Consider the following 16,168-nt stretch of genomic DNA (forward strand, 5'->3'; position numbering starts at 1 on the left):
TTAGCCTGACACCTACCTGTGTTCTGCACTTTTCTTTCCGCTGCGAGCGTGTTATTCACCATAATAGCATTATTTCTGTACAACACATGGCAGCCGGGCCGCACAAGTGAGTCATGTTCAACATAAAACAGAGCAGAAGAACAAAAAAAAAAAGAAAAAAGAGCCAGATCCAGTTTGAACGCCGAGCCTTACTTGTTTGGCATTCCTTTCGAGGCCCTGAGGAGTTTGCCGGCCAGTTTCTGCAGACCTTTGGAATAAGTATGTTCCAGCTCAGCCCTAGAAAAAGACACAAATCAGAATCAAACAGGCATTCGGTTCGAGTATGACTGCGGTGTCTTTGCCAACCCTACCTCTGCTGAAACACCGTCATGAGTTCTTTGCAGAAGTACTCCCCAGTTTTTGAGAATCGTTTTACATTCTGGTAAAACTGGTGGTACTGGAAGAGAGTAAAAGACACAAGACTCTGTTAAAATCAGTGATTTGACTGCAGTCAGTAAGTTTTAAAACAGAAACACTCACCGAGCAGGTGCTGACAGGGTCCCTCATCTTAAGACTGTGATTGTTTGTGGACTTTGGAACAGGAACTTTAACCGCCTTCCCTACAAAGTCACTAAGGCGGAAACCACCTCAGCTTTTGTCAGTGCGTGTTTCAAATGAAAATTCCAGCCAGTGGGAACGAAAGAGAAAACTGCAAACTGTGTCAAAGAGGAACATATAAACACAAAACACTGTGCTTTCATCTGTCACTCTGGGCCTGTTTGTGTGTCTAAATTCAAACTTAATTCTTATTATATTTATTTTTTTTAATTTTGTTTTTATCACTGGACAAAATGAAGTTTAAAAATGTATTTATTTGTAATAATATTATGAATTATTTCTTGTTGTTCTAAGTTCTTTAGCTATTGTGCATTCAGAGCAAAGCATGTAATCTGAGATCCCTGTGTTTAAACCAGCAGATTTTTGCAGTGGTGAAGATCTCTGTCAACACAACACTGACGTATCAGGCTGTCACCTGACACTGCTCCAAAGAAAGGTGATTATTTATATGTTGTTTCCTCTCACAATTGTAATTTTGAATACACCGAACACAAACCGTCTGAGAGGTTCTTCAACTAGCATGTTAGCTGGTAATAAGTTTATATGAGTGTTAGAAAGGTGCATAAAATGTATTATTATTAAATTAAGGTATTAAACATATGAATATACTATATATATACATATATATATTTAAAATATATATATAAAGATATACATAACATTTTTATATTGCCATTTTTTATATATTGTCTACCAGTGAAAAATCAAGCAAAGAAAGAATCTCATACTTACCTTTTTATTTCCCATAGATCCTTTGAAATACTATTATGTTTTTCCTCTTAAGGGGTTTTGAACATACACACACACATGCAGTTCACATACTTGCAGTATCCATGTTTTTATTGAATAATTTTAACAATTGACGTCTGCCTGGTCTGTGAAGAAATGGCCTTTTAATGGAATGCTTACCCAAAAAGTACAAGAATACTAAACAAAATGCTTCAATAGAGAATACAGCATCTGGCCATATCTGATGCACACACATAATACTGTTATTGACATCTCATAAATGGTAAAGAATGTGATTTTTTTCCTTTTAAATGTGAGCAAACTCCAAACATTGCGATCCATGTGGAGATGAAAAACTCAGCCGCTGTTTTAGCAAATCTTTGGGGGTGTAGCATTTAAATACACCTAGGTTGTACGGCCTTTTACTACTGTAATACTCAATGTGAAGTCTTGTCATGTGAAGTAACACTGACATCATAGTAGAGCAGCAGTCTGACTGAGCCATCTGCCACTGTAGTGAGAAAAAATATATAAATAAGACAGAGAAACACAAATATAAGGGAATCGCGCCCCCAGTGTGCCTGACTACTGTATGTTAGAGTAACATGCTAACACCACAGAGTGGAATGCTGTCATCCAATTGCCTGATAAACAGAGTGGGTAGTGCCAGTACGAGTGCCTCGGCATCTCACTGAAATGAGATTCTAATGCAAATATATATGTATATATAAGTATGAGCTCTGCAAAGATGGGACATTTGCAAAAAGGTATAGGAATCAGACCGATAACAAAACTTCAACCATGTGGTTTTGAGTACAAACGATCAGTGCCGGAGAGACGACGCTGTTCTTGTGTCCACCACACACTCAAACACATACACGCACAGATAGATGGATGGAGTCTGTGTCACGGCTCCACTGATGTATAAATATAAGCTCAGTCAGTGTTCGTCGGGGTACGGCACTCCCGTCAGGTAGCCATTGGTCCCGTGATTTTTATTGGTCCCATTGGTGGCGCTGCTGTGGTGCTTCTGAAGGGGCGGGGGGCTGTCGTCCTCATCAGAGCTGGACTCGATGTCGCTGCGGTCGTCCTTAGACACCTGCAGGAAAAGGGAGGATGGACAGAGATAGGACATTTCTCATTAAAATCCTTGTCTCTGTCATTATCTGTGGCAGCCACGCATGATGGTGTGACAAATGGGCTTTTGCAAATCAAACGGCGAGACGTTCTGCCACTCAGTCTCAAGCTGCAACAGCCACAAAATCAATTTGCAGGCTCAAAATGTGGTGAATTATAACTGCGACCTTTATATTCCTGATGGATTGCTTAATTGTTAGTCTGGAAATGTCAGAAAATAATAGAAAGGGCTTCTTGCTGTGTCTATAAATAGCAGTGCTGGAGGTACAAAAAAAAAAACAGAACAAAATCAAAAACTTTTTCCTATTTAGGGGTGTAAGAAAATATCAAAACACTGAAATAACTAAATATGATTACTTTGTTGAAATTAAATTGGTTCATTTTATTTTGCTAATGCTTCTTCTCTAGCGATCACAAAATTAGATCCCTCTTTTCCAATTTGAGTAACCTGATGTTAAGCATGTGACAGCGTTGTGTGTTTGCTGTGCTGACAGTTTTCCTACAATGATATTTCTTTATATTACTATATTGAGTTACTTAATATATCGCAGTAAATCACAGAATATCGGACCGTTACCCACGCCTATTTCTTAAATAAATTGTTTTGACAAATGTTAGACAAAATAATTTTAGGAATATTCTGAGGGTTTTTATATGAAACAGAGTACTTATTACATCTCTATTGACTTTTGACTCTTTTCCATCACAGTTCACAGCAGCACTTCACATAATGATTTGGCAAAGATTAAACAGCGGATGCCCATCCTCATTCAGGATTTGAAGAAGCTGTGGTATCAAACCCGAACCTTCTGGAAACAGGTAAGTACCACTCCACTAGCATCAATGGTAGACTTTACAAATGGCACTGAGCATTGAAAGAAATGAATGGTTCCATAAATAAAGAGCATTAACAAAATGGAAATAATAGGATGACGTTATTTAAACCACATTAGGAGTCTATGACTGCTAAAGAGTTCTATGAGGCTGCACTTAGGCAGGCTGGAGGTTTGAGTTAAAATATAATGTCAGCAAAACCAATGTACTTCATTTGCTGTGAAGGCATTTGCAAAACGGCCCTGAGCTCTGAGGGCTGTCGCTGAGAATGGCAGCAATTTTACAGGTTTCTGGTTACAAATCCCAAAACATGTTTATGCGTGTACTTTAATCCATAGTAATTAATGTAGGATATTAAAAAAAAATCTCAAAGCGTACTTACATGTAAGGGGTTCCACTTTCCCACCTTGAAGGTTGCGGGTTAGCATAGAGAAAAGAAACAAGGCAAAATCAACAGTGGCTAACAGTGTTGCTACACAGTGTTAATGAACGCACAAAGTTCAAATAACGAATTATTACAAGATCAACAAAATTAAAGTCAAGAAAAGGAAAAGGTCAGAGGAGTGGGGCAACGCACCTTTCCTTTAGATATGGCTCGGCACACTGTCTTCACTATAAGGTAGGACCAGAAGGAGTGAAGGAGCTGAAGCAGGATGAGAAGCAGGTTAAAGACCCACCAGGATGGGAATGGGCCCACAATCTCCCAACTCTCAAACAAGGTGGTGTTTAAAATCCTGTAGGGGTAAAAGGAAGCGAGGGAATGAGAAATATAAAAATAAAGGTTTCAATATTTTGACTAGACATCACAAAGATTAACGATCATCAAATTAACTTTGCATATATTTTTTAGACTTGGCTTTCTACCCAGTTAACCGCTATGGGAACACAATTATAGTTCTATAATTGTATGATTTTTGTTGTTTACATACTGTCGCTACTGTTCAGCTGTTTTCTGTGTTTGTGTGATGCAGTCATACTAAATGTGATGAGATCTTATTCAGAACCAATGTGTCTCTGAAGACTACTGGCAGTGACATCTACCTCAGAAGCTGCAGCCATGGCAACAGTTTTAAAGAAATAACAACTTTACCCCTGGTGTGAGCAGCACAGACTAAACAACCGTAGTGTTCTCATATCACACAGCCAAAGGAAAATACTACACCAGCAGAAAGTCGACTTAAATTTAAAGACTAAAACAACAAACACAACATTATCTCAGGATGTTTACAACTGACGACAAACATTAATGTTAGAAATGTCCTGTTTTTATGCAATGCTCAATAATTGAGTTTTTTTTTCAACATCAGAGCTGATTTAAAACATACACTCTGTCTCCTTGTACTTGTGAAACTCAGGATCAACAGCTGCTCACGGCTGCTTGACATTTTTAGGGCTTGTGCTGATTACATGGTGCTTTACTGTCCAGTGTTATCAGCTGATGAAACAAGGATTTTGCATTATTAATGTGAAGGTGTAAGTCTGCGTGCGATCGATTGATTCAATTTCACATTGTGGTTCTACACTCAGATCAAAGATAGACATCATGCTCTGCTGTTTATCGACGGCTTAACATGGATTTCTTTCAGTGGTTAAAAAAATGCTGCCGTATCCATAGTTACTATTTCTTAGCAACAAAATTCACAGAGATGTGTCTCAACCTCGAAAAACTGCGCAGAAAAGTACAGACAGTACGACACCACACAACTCCGCGTGGCTTCATTTTTTTTAGGGATGAGGTGCAGGAAAACTACATATTGACAAGGAGACAGTTCCTTTCACTCTGTAGCCGGCTGCTTGTGTGGCTCTGTATGTATGCAAATGACAAGTCAGCACACAGCATGAAAGAAAGTGTGGAGAAGGAAGCACGATAAATGAGTAACACTCACCAGACAGGATAAACCCCCAGTCTGGAACTTATGAAGAGAACTGCAAACATTGCAAACAGGAGGTTGCACAGAATCTGGCATTTGGCATAGTTGGCCATCTTGGCAGCCTAGGAAAATAATTAGCAAATATTTTATTATCAAAATGTGCCCATGTAATGTCCTCTGAGAACAATTAGATAGATGTAGATATACTTTATTGATCCCAGGCTGGGAATTTACCGAATTGACAGTGTGAGATTTTAATGACAACATTATTTACACAATTTTCAAATGTACTGAGATTTAATTGTAGGCCAGATGCGGCCTGCCTTATCAATACATGTGGCCCACCACAGCTTTGCTTAGAGTCAGGGGTTAGCCTAGCACTGTAGGCCTGTGCAGGCACATTTTCATTGTTAGTCATACTGGTACCACTGGTCCTATAGTGTTCAGCTCTCTGTGCTATCCTCACCTCTATCAGCACGTCGGCTGCATCGTGGAGACACATGACTAGTGTTCCCACTCGTGCCATGTTGTTCACGTAGGAAAAGGTGATGAGGGAGATTGTTGCCACGTGGTGCAGGAACATGATGAGAAAATCCTGGAGACAAAGATTCCAAAGAAACGTCACTGATTTTTCCCCCCAAATGAATACAATCTGGGCTAAAAGCTAAGGCAGCAAATGTGAAACATTCATATTTTTTATGTTTGGTTTCTCCAGTTTCTATGACAGTGCTACAACAACCGTGTACAGAAAAAGGCATAGCCACATCTACAGATGGAAAATCTATTACCCACTAATATAAGAGAAAGAGAGAGAGAGAGAGAGAGATTGGAAATGCACCTGTGGTTCTGGTGAGAACGTGAAGTGTCTGTTTTAAATAAAGCATCTATTCTGGTCAAGTATGTGAAGCACGTGGACTTGAACATCATGACACGTGAATGTTTCATCCCTGCCTCAGTGAAAAAAAGAAGAAGCAATTTTCCATGTCTGAGCAATCATCAGTACTGTGATGAGGACTCTACATGTTAACAGATTTTTAAAAAATTGTTTTTCTTTCTGTATTTTTTTTTGTTTTTGTTTGCTAGTGGTCTGTACACAACTAAGAAAAGTTAATCAGTTGAAAACAGAAACAGCAGGGGGCAGTGTTGAAACTCAAAATCAATGGCTGTTAACCCCCAAAGGAACAGTGGGGACAATTATTTAGTGGACAATCACTGGTGTCAAAGTTCTTGTGGAAAACGTTTTGAATAATTCACTAAATCAGAATTAGGTGAAATGTAGAGCAAGCTTGCACCGCCCCCTGCAGAGAGGGAGGGGACATGCTATATGCTTTATTAAAACTAATACATTTTTCCCTCATATTAATGACTCATTAAAGCTTTAAAAATACATTGGAATTGGGCCCTAACATTTTCTCATTTGCCAACCATTTACTGCAAAGCTCAAAATGACCAGAATTGGTCCAACAAAGCAAAAGAAATAGGAGAATGAGGGAGAAAAGAAAATGATGGAAGACACAGAATGGAAGCAAGAATGAAGGCAGAACATACTGGAATTGGCCGGAGTTCAGAGGACCTCAGCAGTGTAGTACTGTGCATGAAAAAACTGAAAGGAAAAACAAACAAACAAAAAAACAAAACAAAACAGACAACATGCCAACGTTCAACAAAGAAATGACAGAATGAAGGCATACACAGCATGGCATCATGGGAGCTGAAGTGAGTGTCAGGAGTGGAGTGTGTTTTGGAAAGGGAGCTGAGCCGGGGACGGAGTGGAGACAGTGGTGGGATTATGGCTGGAAGGCATGCAAATTGATACTTAATTAAACTTTTAAAGGATTTACTCAGAGCTTGTTAATTTAAAGCGTTCACACACACACACGCATGCACACACACTATACTGCAAATAGTGTTCTGTTATTACACAGTAGTAAAAAAACCAAACACTGATGACACAGTGTTTGGTTTTTGTGTTTCAGCATTAAATTCTGGGAAAATAAGAAGTCATAAATTAAAGTTATAACTAAAATGTAACGTGTCTGTGTGTGTGTGTGTGTGTGTGTGTATTTAAAAGGTATGTTGAAACTGAGCCAAATCCTACAAACACACATTTCATGTTGACTTGTTGACTCATTCCATAAACTAATCTATTATAAACAGACGGCACAACCACAATGTATTGCAGTTATGGTTTTCAGCATATTTTTGTCAACATTAATTTGTTATGTAGCAATTGCTATGTGTTGCGTGTACGCTTGGCTTAGGTCAAAAAGATTGTATCATTTCTCACAAATGTATAACGTGACAATCCTCTGCAACAGCTCTGACACGTTTTATGGAAATCTGTTAAAATGATTCAAGTGTCAAAACATGTTTTCATTCTAGTACCATCTGATGTTTTTTTTCCTTTTCCCGAACTGATAGAACGATAGAACAGGACTTTAGTCCTTAGACAAAGACAAAGAAGTAGGTTGTGACATGGGGTAAAAAAAAACAAACAGAAATTCTCTGAAGTGTTGGAATTTATAACCAAATAAAACAAATATTTCTTTTTTTGTTTTGTTTTGTCATTTCCCCTCCCTCATGTTTAATCTTTTTTTCGTCTTCAGGTTAATATTTAAAGAACGCATCAGGGGAACTCCTCCGGAATTCAAAGCTGGTCAGAAAAGAGATGCTTCATCAAGGCATCAGTTCTGTAAGTGTCTCCTTTTATTCTGCATTTTTACTTCTCTCAACAACCAGTCAGTGACACCTGTCAGTACAGATGTGGCTCAGTGTTGTTCACAGTTCACTCTCTTACCTTCCTCCTAATGTCTGTGAATTGGGAAAAGAGCAAAGACAGGTAGAAGGACAGCTCCAGTATGTAGTAATAATGGATGTCCACAGTCAGGGGCTGCACGGGCACACAAAAAGAACCAGGGTTAGAATAAGAGTCTTGCTGAGGACTGTCATCATCCTGTAACATTACTACAGAGGACAAACACTGCAGTGTGTGACTTGTTCACCTGGTAAGGATAGTTGTACCAGCATTCTTTAGTGTTCCACAGCCAGGGAGTCTGCAACAAAGGGCACACAGACAAGTATAAAATATACAGTAAACACTTTAATAAATATTATTTAAAATATATATTAAAAATAAAGTTAAAACAGAAGTATATATTTTCTTTAAAAATACATCAATATAAAATAAACTATATTTTGTACTAGTGTGCACAAGCCATGAGCCAAAAAAAACCCAAATAATTTACTACCAAAAAAGCTATTTCTTGGCAAGTTTGGAATTGACCATACAACTTTTTTGGCTAACTTTGTGCAACATGCTGTTAACAGAGACACAATCACAACAACAGTCTGGAATGCTGGTGCAGAAAAGAAGGTATCAGATTGATATCAGTATGGGCAGATATTCCAAGTTACATTCCTTCTTTTTAGTTTCCATGTGTCTAATCCTGCCTTGACTGTCTGACATGTAAAACGGGCAAATCCTATTGGAAATAACCATCAGTGGTAAAAGATGTGTGAGTTGTCTGTGCCAGGCAAAGCCAAACTGAACCCTAAATACTGTGTGAGACCATTAAAATAAACCCAATAAAATTTTAAGAGCGTATTTAGTTATTCAAGAGTTTACAGGAAGACCAGTTCATTTCTCAGCGCCTGCAGCTTTACATTCAGACTGCAGCTCCAGTTTCAAATATAAATAATTAACTGCCTGTTCAAACATAGAGTAGGTCTGATATATGATTAAGTGAATCAAAAGTATCTAAAACAGTAAGAGACATGATCCAAGTGGCCAGTATAAGAGAAACAACATCCAAACACTGAAGCTGCAGCAGTTTCAGTCCATCAGATGACAAGTGGCACACTTCCCACTAGTTAAATATCCAAGTACAACTACATAAAAGGATAATGACTGTGAAGTTAATTGTACCCAGTCAGAGACTTGCCCCGGGCCTGCTGATTGTGCATCTCTCTGCAGACAGCTGCATTAATTGTAGTGTTTGTCCGTCAGTCTCTCCCTCAGGGCACAGTCTTGGTCCGAACTCGTCTTCAACGGTTTGGAGGGAAACAATTATGACTTTTGTTTGATGAATTAATTACTTTTCTGTGTTGCTTTTCAACTGTGCCGTTACTTCACATCATCCAAAATCATGTGAAGACATTTGACTCCAACTCTTAATAGAATAGCGTTGCCTTTGGTGGGTTTACTGTGGTGAGTAACATAAACCTTCCTCTTAACATAGACATATGTTAATGTTTATGTTATGTGGAAGGGAAACTGTACAGTATATAAGAGAAAAATAATCCTTAACACTAACCAACTACTACTTATTCACTTCCTAACCCTAAGGGGGCAGCAGAGATACCCTCAGGGTTCACATTCAGGAAACATGTAGTTAATTAATCAAATTTTATTTTAAACTTTAAGAAACCAGTTATTGCAAATGACCCCTGCAGGTCAGACATTGAACTATTTAATCCACACATCTGCCAAACCTCAGCATCCACACAGAAGGTCGTGACCTTCCCATGTATGAAATACCTACTTTAGAGTTTCATATGATACATTGTTAACATAATCACCACTAAAAGAGTATGAAACAAAAACTGAACACTAGTGTGTACCATCAACGTTAAAAGATAACTAGATGATCAGAAGGCACATGGTACTGACACACAGGGCAGGAGAGGAATGGTGAACGTGATCCTGAAGAATGTTTTATGAACAAACAGTACACTCTGCTGTGACTCTTCTGCACGTTATCTATTAATAAACCCCACAGAGAGTGACGCCAGCAGCAGGGACCACCAAACATTTATGTACTTTGACAAAGTGATTCATCATCCAGCTCATTTCTAAAAAAAAAACAACCAACCAAACAAAAAAACCCACTGCCATCTTTAATGTTACCCCAATGATTTATACTGTTTAGTTTTTTTAATAATGTATGCACAACACTGTACAGATTTATTAGCTCATTTTGCAAAGTGGTCATCATTTGTGAAACGTCACTGAGACTGAGTGCCAGTCATTCTTCATTAAGCTCAACAGCTGCTGGGACTTTGAAGTTTCTAAAAAAGGAAGAACTAAGGCAGGGTGGGGGAATGGGAGGGCTCTGTCAGAAATGTCCTGACCTCCTTCACCTCCCAATAATGTTACATGGGACAAATGAACATAGTCCAAAATTAAAAATTAAAATTATACAATTGAAAGGACTTTTATCTCAACCTAACTGTAAGTAAAACAAACAACATGTCAGTAGCTTTCTTATGAGTTGAATTATTGCTCAGCATATTTTATACTAACCTTGTTCACTTACTGAAAATCATCTCTGGTACCATCAAGTACTTTTTTTATTGCCCAGGTTCTGGACTGATTAACAGTCTAATCATACACCAACTCAAACTTTTCTTTCTGGCTATGAAGCAGCATAAAGCCTTGGTGACGTTCACAGTGAAGTTTGTTTGTTTTAGCAGAAGGCCTTGAAGATGTAAGGACAGAGGTAAAGCTTACCTTTTTAAGGAAACGCACTCCATAGGTAAAAATGTAGAGATAGAAAGTAAACCTCCACCTGAAAGAAACAAATCACAAAAGTAAAACACGGCTGAAAGCTGAACAAACTTTAAAAATAGAAAGTCACGAAAAATATGTGGCTTCAATTCAGTAAACATTTATACAAAGTAGAGTTGTGAATAATGTGGACGTGGACGTGGATATGTGTGAACCACTCACGGGGATCGGTTCTCAGGTTCAGTGCACTGCGGAAAGCTACAGTATGTGGCTACCATGCCTGTGGTCAGAACTTTTAAGTAATTGTGTGAGGTGCTTTCCCCCACATCTGCAGACAGTGGTCAGTGACTCACAGAATGGGACGTTGCTGACTTCACTGTGCTGAGGTCTGAGGGGAAACAAAAGACACTCACACAGTGTCCAGGCCTAGACCAGACGGCTCTTTACGTAACACCGCACATCTTTGGGAGACTGGAATTACACAATGATAGAGAGACTGATTACTGTATGAGGCCAGAGGCAGAGGAGACTCTGATTGAGTGGACAATCCAGCAGTCAGAGCCTGTAATCTGGGGTGTGTGGGGGCTAAATATCTGACACCGACCGTGGTATTTTCTACGATAGAATCTTTGAATGGATCTAAAAATGTCGGGCTTTCCAGAGTAAAAATGGAAAATGTCAAGTTAGTCGTCTCTGACGGACCTTTGAGATTTATGTAGCCATTTATGTCACTTCTTTTATTTTAAACATCGTTGCAGTGGTGGCTTAAGAGGTACAAGAAGTTAGTTTATAGGTTAATAACTAAAAGGTTTTTCTTTGGATTGTGCCTAATGTACAATATAGATGCATATATTAGCCGAAATAAGTTAAAAAAAGCCAAGAAATCTAACAAAAAGCTTCATATAAAATAATATTTTGTAGTTTGCCAGGTCTTTGCGGAGCAGTCACGGGCCACACCCCACCATTTGGAGCTAAAGTTTTTCCGAGAAATGGCTGTTCGTGCAAAATTAATGTTTCTTGGTGCATAAGAAATGTTATTCCTGTCATCGAGTTCTACATTATGTTCCAGCTCTAGAGCAGGAGTTGATTTTTCAGCCAACGTGCAGCAGCGATGTGTACAGTCACATGACCTAAAAGGACTCTCAGCATGTTTCTGGGTAAAATACAAACGTGCAGGTTTTGCCCTTAAGAGACTGGAGATTTGTTGGGTGTCTCTAGGTCCCTGACTACTGTCCCCCCCTACCCCCCCCCCCCCCCCCCCCACCCCCCCCCCCCCCCACCGCAAGAGTGACTGACTGAAGGATCATTTTGACAAGACTACCTTATACGCAGTAGAAACTGTTGCATGGCAACTGATTCATCAAACCTGCAGGAGTGTTTTTGAAGTGCTGCCATTGTAGCTCAAATCACATTGACTCGTAGCACCTCTGTGTAAATGGACCATTTCTGTCTGAAATCATCATTTCTCAAAATGGTCATTGAATTATGAAAAGGCTGTAATGAGTTCATTTACATGATGTGGCCACAGTCTGCCTTCTGCATGTGTCTAGGTAATTGGTGCTGGTTAGTACCAGTGGTTAAGATAGTTAGGGTGATATGAGAGTCAGTTGATGAAGGATACTGTACACAAACGTACGATGATGTACCTTTTTAGAGGAAACTAATTCACAGAGGGGGAAATTTAATTTTATTAGATCTAGAAATTAACAAGACTTCACTCTGTTCAACTATCATCCAGTTTGGAAAAAAATTAAATTAGAAAGGGGCTTTGGGGCAAAACGCCCAATATAAAAATAAAACCTTTCAGATTGAGATATAGTTAGTCTTAATATAACCTAAATAAAGTTCACTGGAAAGACACAGTGAGTCAAAAAAAGATTAAAAGTCTGCCCACATGTGACTGAGAATTTGCACACAAAAAATAGCATGTAAGTATTCAACAGTTTTGTAGTTTTTTTTTGTACTCTGTACTGCAGGCTGTAGAACACAGTTAATGACAGCTGACTCTATGAGGTTACTTTCAATCTGCCCTACGGAACAATTACAGATGGAGCTTAAGCCCAAATTAAATGAATCCTCTCTCTGCTGTTACATTAATGTCTGTAATTAAAATGTGGCTGAATTAGCATATGTTTATTTTAATGACTGGACTTTAATTCCTCACATAAAATATTGCAACATGATAAGAAGTAGTGGTGGGAGATGGACCGAGAGCGTGTACGGTAGCTAATTTCTTAGCATGTGCTGCATTTGTTGTTAGAAACCCATGTAAGTTATACTGACTTTTGGTGCATGTGATTACAGTAACAGTAATAATAATGTTCTGTTGAATCGTTGAATCATCACCTCCTAGAACCATTTTAGGAATCCGAGCAGCGACTGATTAATGGAGCAGTGGTGAAAATTAGAGGGTAGAAATCAAAATACGACGTCCACACAAAGACGTGAAAACAACTGAAAGCCGGAGTGAAGATCACTTAAAATTCATCCCACTTATGCCCCCGCTAACTGAGGCCATATGCTGCGAGTTAAAAATAGAAAACCAGACCAGAGATATTAATTTTTTTTTGTTTTCAGTCAGAGCAGAGAAGAGAAAGGGACAGAGGCAGAGATCAGACAGTTCAGGATGTTAATAAAGACATGAAAGTGTATTCTCGCCTCACTCTGTGCTAATGTAGGCAAATGGAAAGGGAGAGGAAGGGGGGGGGTATCACAGGTAATGTTGCACTGTTCACAGTACTGTACTTTCTCACACATTTTTAGCTTTAAATAGAAGCCATGTTTTTATTTCTGTGGTGGGATAATCCCAAGTGCAACATTTCTGTTATTGTGGAATTTAAAACCCTTGGGGGAGAAACATTTCTTGGAATTCCATTATGATGGTTTCAGGCTCTTTTTTTTCCACAACATTAAAATACCTTCCTTATAACAACAAGTTTTTTTAAAGCTTTTTAAAAGCACAATCAACTACTATCAACTCCAAGCCTGTGTCAGGGATTAAAAAAGAAAAACCAGACTGGAACGATTATGGTATTACAGCAAAAACACCTGTTCCAAAAACATTATGGAAAGATTTCCTTTTTCTGCCGAGAGAAAAATAAAAATTGCTTGCTGTAGGTTACTTCACGACAAAATCGATACTCAAGCTTCTCAGAAAAGGTTTTTTTTCCGTACATCTGAGGGGAGAGAGGGAATAACAAGTGTGGAAAATGAAGGACATGAAAAAAACTGGCACACCGGGTCTCCATTATTACAGACCAAATGTTCCTGCTACGTACTGTGTACATAATGAACAGCAGAGACAACAGATCAGCCGTCCCGACAAGTGAGGGACAAAGAATCCTATCAGTCTGCAGCAGCTGTGCACCGGGGCCTAATTAGAGCACAATCACTGCTGGAAGGACTGAAAGTATTTGGAAAAACTGCATTCTAAGCAAACAGGGATTGACAATCAGGCCAAATTATTGCAAAGACCACTTTCTTCTGCAGTCTATTATTTACAATGGCGATAACCACTTTGGAGCTTTCACTGAATAAATGCCAGATGATGCCACTGTGCTGAACAACCCTGTACTTTGTGCAATGAAGCAGAAAACACTCCTATTTTGAGTGCAAGAAAACAGTTTTTTTCCTTCCTTCTTTTTTTTTTTTTTAGATTAAACTCGAGTGCAGCAGTCTGATTGGCCCACACTGTCCTCCTGAGTGGACGGCAGCTGTCGGGAGTTCAGAAGTTGTGAGGGATTCCTGTGTCTCAAACTGCCACGCTGGTTCCAGCACTGTGTCAGCTGTGACTCCCTTGTTAGCATTTAGCATCATATTGTTAAGTAACTACAACGTCCCTGATGGCAGATGCTCTACTGCAGATTAGCTCATTCTCTGTTGCAGCTTGAGTGGGTTCGTAGGAACACACTGGGACAAATTAGAATTGTTTATCCCACGGCAGCACCAGCGATGGTGTTGCAGTCTTCATCATCCACGTAAGAGATGGTGGAATGATGAGGTAAATGAAGATGATGATGGGATGGGAAAGATCAGTTTAAACACTGAAGCAGTGCTTCTAACAAATTGTAATTATGAACAAAAATGGTAATCACTTCAAATTCGAGACCTCAGAAGTTGTTGTTTTGCATCACTGACTGACAAGAAGGAATAAACACTAATTTAACTATTTACAATTCTTATAGACCAGATGGCAACAAATCGACGTAATAATACAATAACAACATTGCGTCCCCTATAGACTACAATCTGTATAACATGTGCTGTCTTTGTAAATATGTGCTTTTCATTTGTTCATGCTGCATGAAAACTAATGGAAATTCCCATTTCCATACAGTATGAATGCACCACTCTCACTGGGTTCATGTAAAACAACAGGCCTGCTTTTACTACTGTCACTGTTGGATTATTGATGAATGGTACAACAGTGAAGACTATTTGCATTAACAGTGATAAGGCAGACGTACAGTAGTATTCACTACTGTGGAAACCTGCACCTGGACCAAACTTATAAAACACACGAGTAATATATAAGAAAACATATGGTGCAATATACGTATGTAGTATAATAATAGTAATAGTGTAATATTACATCTACATATATGTAATATTTAAATGCTTTTTTCATTACATGTGAATATCAGTTTTCTCATGTAAAACAATAAATATTACATTCAAGGTATGTAATCTACTCCTTAACATTGGAATAGAATTTACATCTCGTTACCATGACAACAAACACAACATCTCTAATCTCTTAATTGTTTTGTAAAGTTTGCTTTTCTAGATAAATAAAGTTTTCTGAATCTGAAAGACATTACAGCTGCGTGGGATGAGTGCTGTGGTGTGTAATCTCATTTGTCTTACATGCTTTCACAGAAGCGGGCGAGAGTGCTGGGCTTCTCCTGGTTGCGTCGTTGCCTGAACCAGCGTTGGATGGTCCGCACATCCCAGTCCAGCTGCTTTGACAGGCCCTCCAGTCGCTTCTCATCTGGGTGCTGTGAGACAACATAAGAAAATACACACAGGTATATTTAAAAATGTGTTTTCACGTGGGTCTCGGTGACAAAAGTCAAACGGCACATGCACACAAACACTGGCTCCACCTTGGTTATGGCGGTGAAAACCTTCTCCAGGATGGCGTTAGGTTGGGCTTTTTGCGGCCCGTTGGCCTGGATCTTCAGGCCCATGGCACATGGTCTGGCAATGAACCTGCAAAAACGAGATCGAAATGTGACACTGTTATCAGAATCAGAACAGAGACAGTTTGGATCAGTGTTAATTAACTGCACGTAGCTGTGTCATTCACATTTATGAATGGAGACACAAGACAGTCAGTTCACAGGGGACATGAGCTGGGGACGGGGGGGGGGGGGCGGGGGGGGGGCGGCCGTGTCCCGGCCGCGCCCCAGCCCTGTCTCGAACGGCTCTGCGCACCGGCCCCCGCGAGGGAGGCCGGCTATCCGGGTCCAACCGAGGATCCGCGGCGCTACGG

The 16,168-nt window shown here is 39.4% G+C and overlaps 3 protein-coding genes across 3 annotated transcripts in view; 1 reads left to right on the forward strand and 2 right to left on the reverse strand.

Moving 5' to 3' along the window:
• nostrin (nitric oxide synthase trafficking) overlaps nt 1-599 on the reverse strand; it is a 4,121-nt gene extending 3,522 nt beyond the window's left edge. Inside the window, exons 1-3 of the mRNA XM_008328800.3 lie at nt 520-599; nt 351-436; nt 193-276 (exon numbers count right to left, since the gene is read on the reverse strand). Coding sequence (XP_008327022.1) covers nt 193-276; nt 351-436; nt 520-546 — 197 coding nt within the window. The 5' untranslated portion in view covers nt 547-599. The remainder of the gene's footprint in view (nt 1-192; nt 277-350; nt 437-519) is intronic.
• An 817-nt stretch (nt 600-1,416) lies between these two features.
• Nucleotides 1,417-16,168, reverse strand: part of cers6 (ceramide synthase 6) — a 16,821-nt gene continuing 2,069 nt past the window's right edge. The window contains exons 2-11 of the mRNA XM_008328806.3: nt 15,780-15,885; nt 15,541-15,671; nt 10,678-10,735; nt 8,171-8,221; nt 7,966-8,058; nt 5,635-5,763; nt 5,184-5,290; nt 3,875-4,031; nt 3,680-3,703; nt 1,417-2,425 (exon numbers count right to left, since the gene is read on the reverse strand). Of these exons, the coding sequence (XP_008327028.1) occupies nt 2,267-2,425; nt 3,680-3,703; nt 3,875-4,031; nt 5,184-5,290; nt 5,635-5,763; nt 7,966-8,058; nt 8,171-8,221; nt 10,678-10,735; nt 15,541-15,671; nt 15,780-15,885 (1,015 nt within the window). The 3' untranslated portion in view covers nt 1,417-2,266. The remainder of the gene's footprint in view (nt 2,426-3,679; nt 3,704-3,874; nt 4,032-5,183; nt 5,291-5,634; nt 5,764-7,965; nt 8,059-8,170; nt 8,222-10,677; nt 10,736-15,540; nt 15,672-15,779; nt 15,886-16,168) is intronic.
• stk39 (serine threonine kinase 39) overlaps nt 15,567-16,168 on the forward strand; it is a 25,190-nt gene continuing 24,588 nt past the window's right edge. The window contains exon 1 of the mRNA XM_008328812.3: nt 15,567-15,701. The gene's annotated coding sequence lies outside the window, so the exon portion shown is untranslated. The remainder of the gene's footprint in view (nt 15,702-16,168) is intronic.

Source organism: Cynoglossus semilaevis, chromosome 16 (assembly GCF_000523025.1).
Source record: "Cynoglossus semilaevis isolate Cse_v1.0 chromosome 16, Cse_v1.0, whole genome shotgun sequence".
Lineage (NCBI taxonomy): Eukaryota > Metazoa > Chordata > Actinopteri > Pleuronectiformes > Cynoglossidae > Cynoglossus > Cynoglossus semilaevis.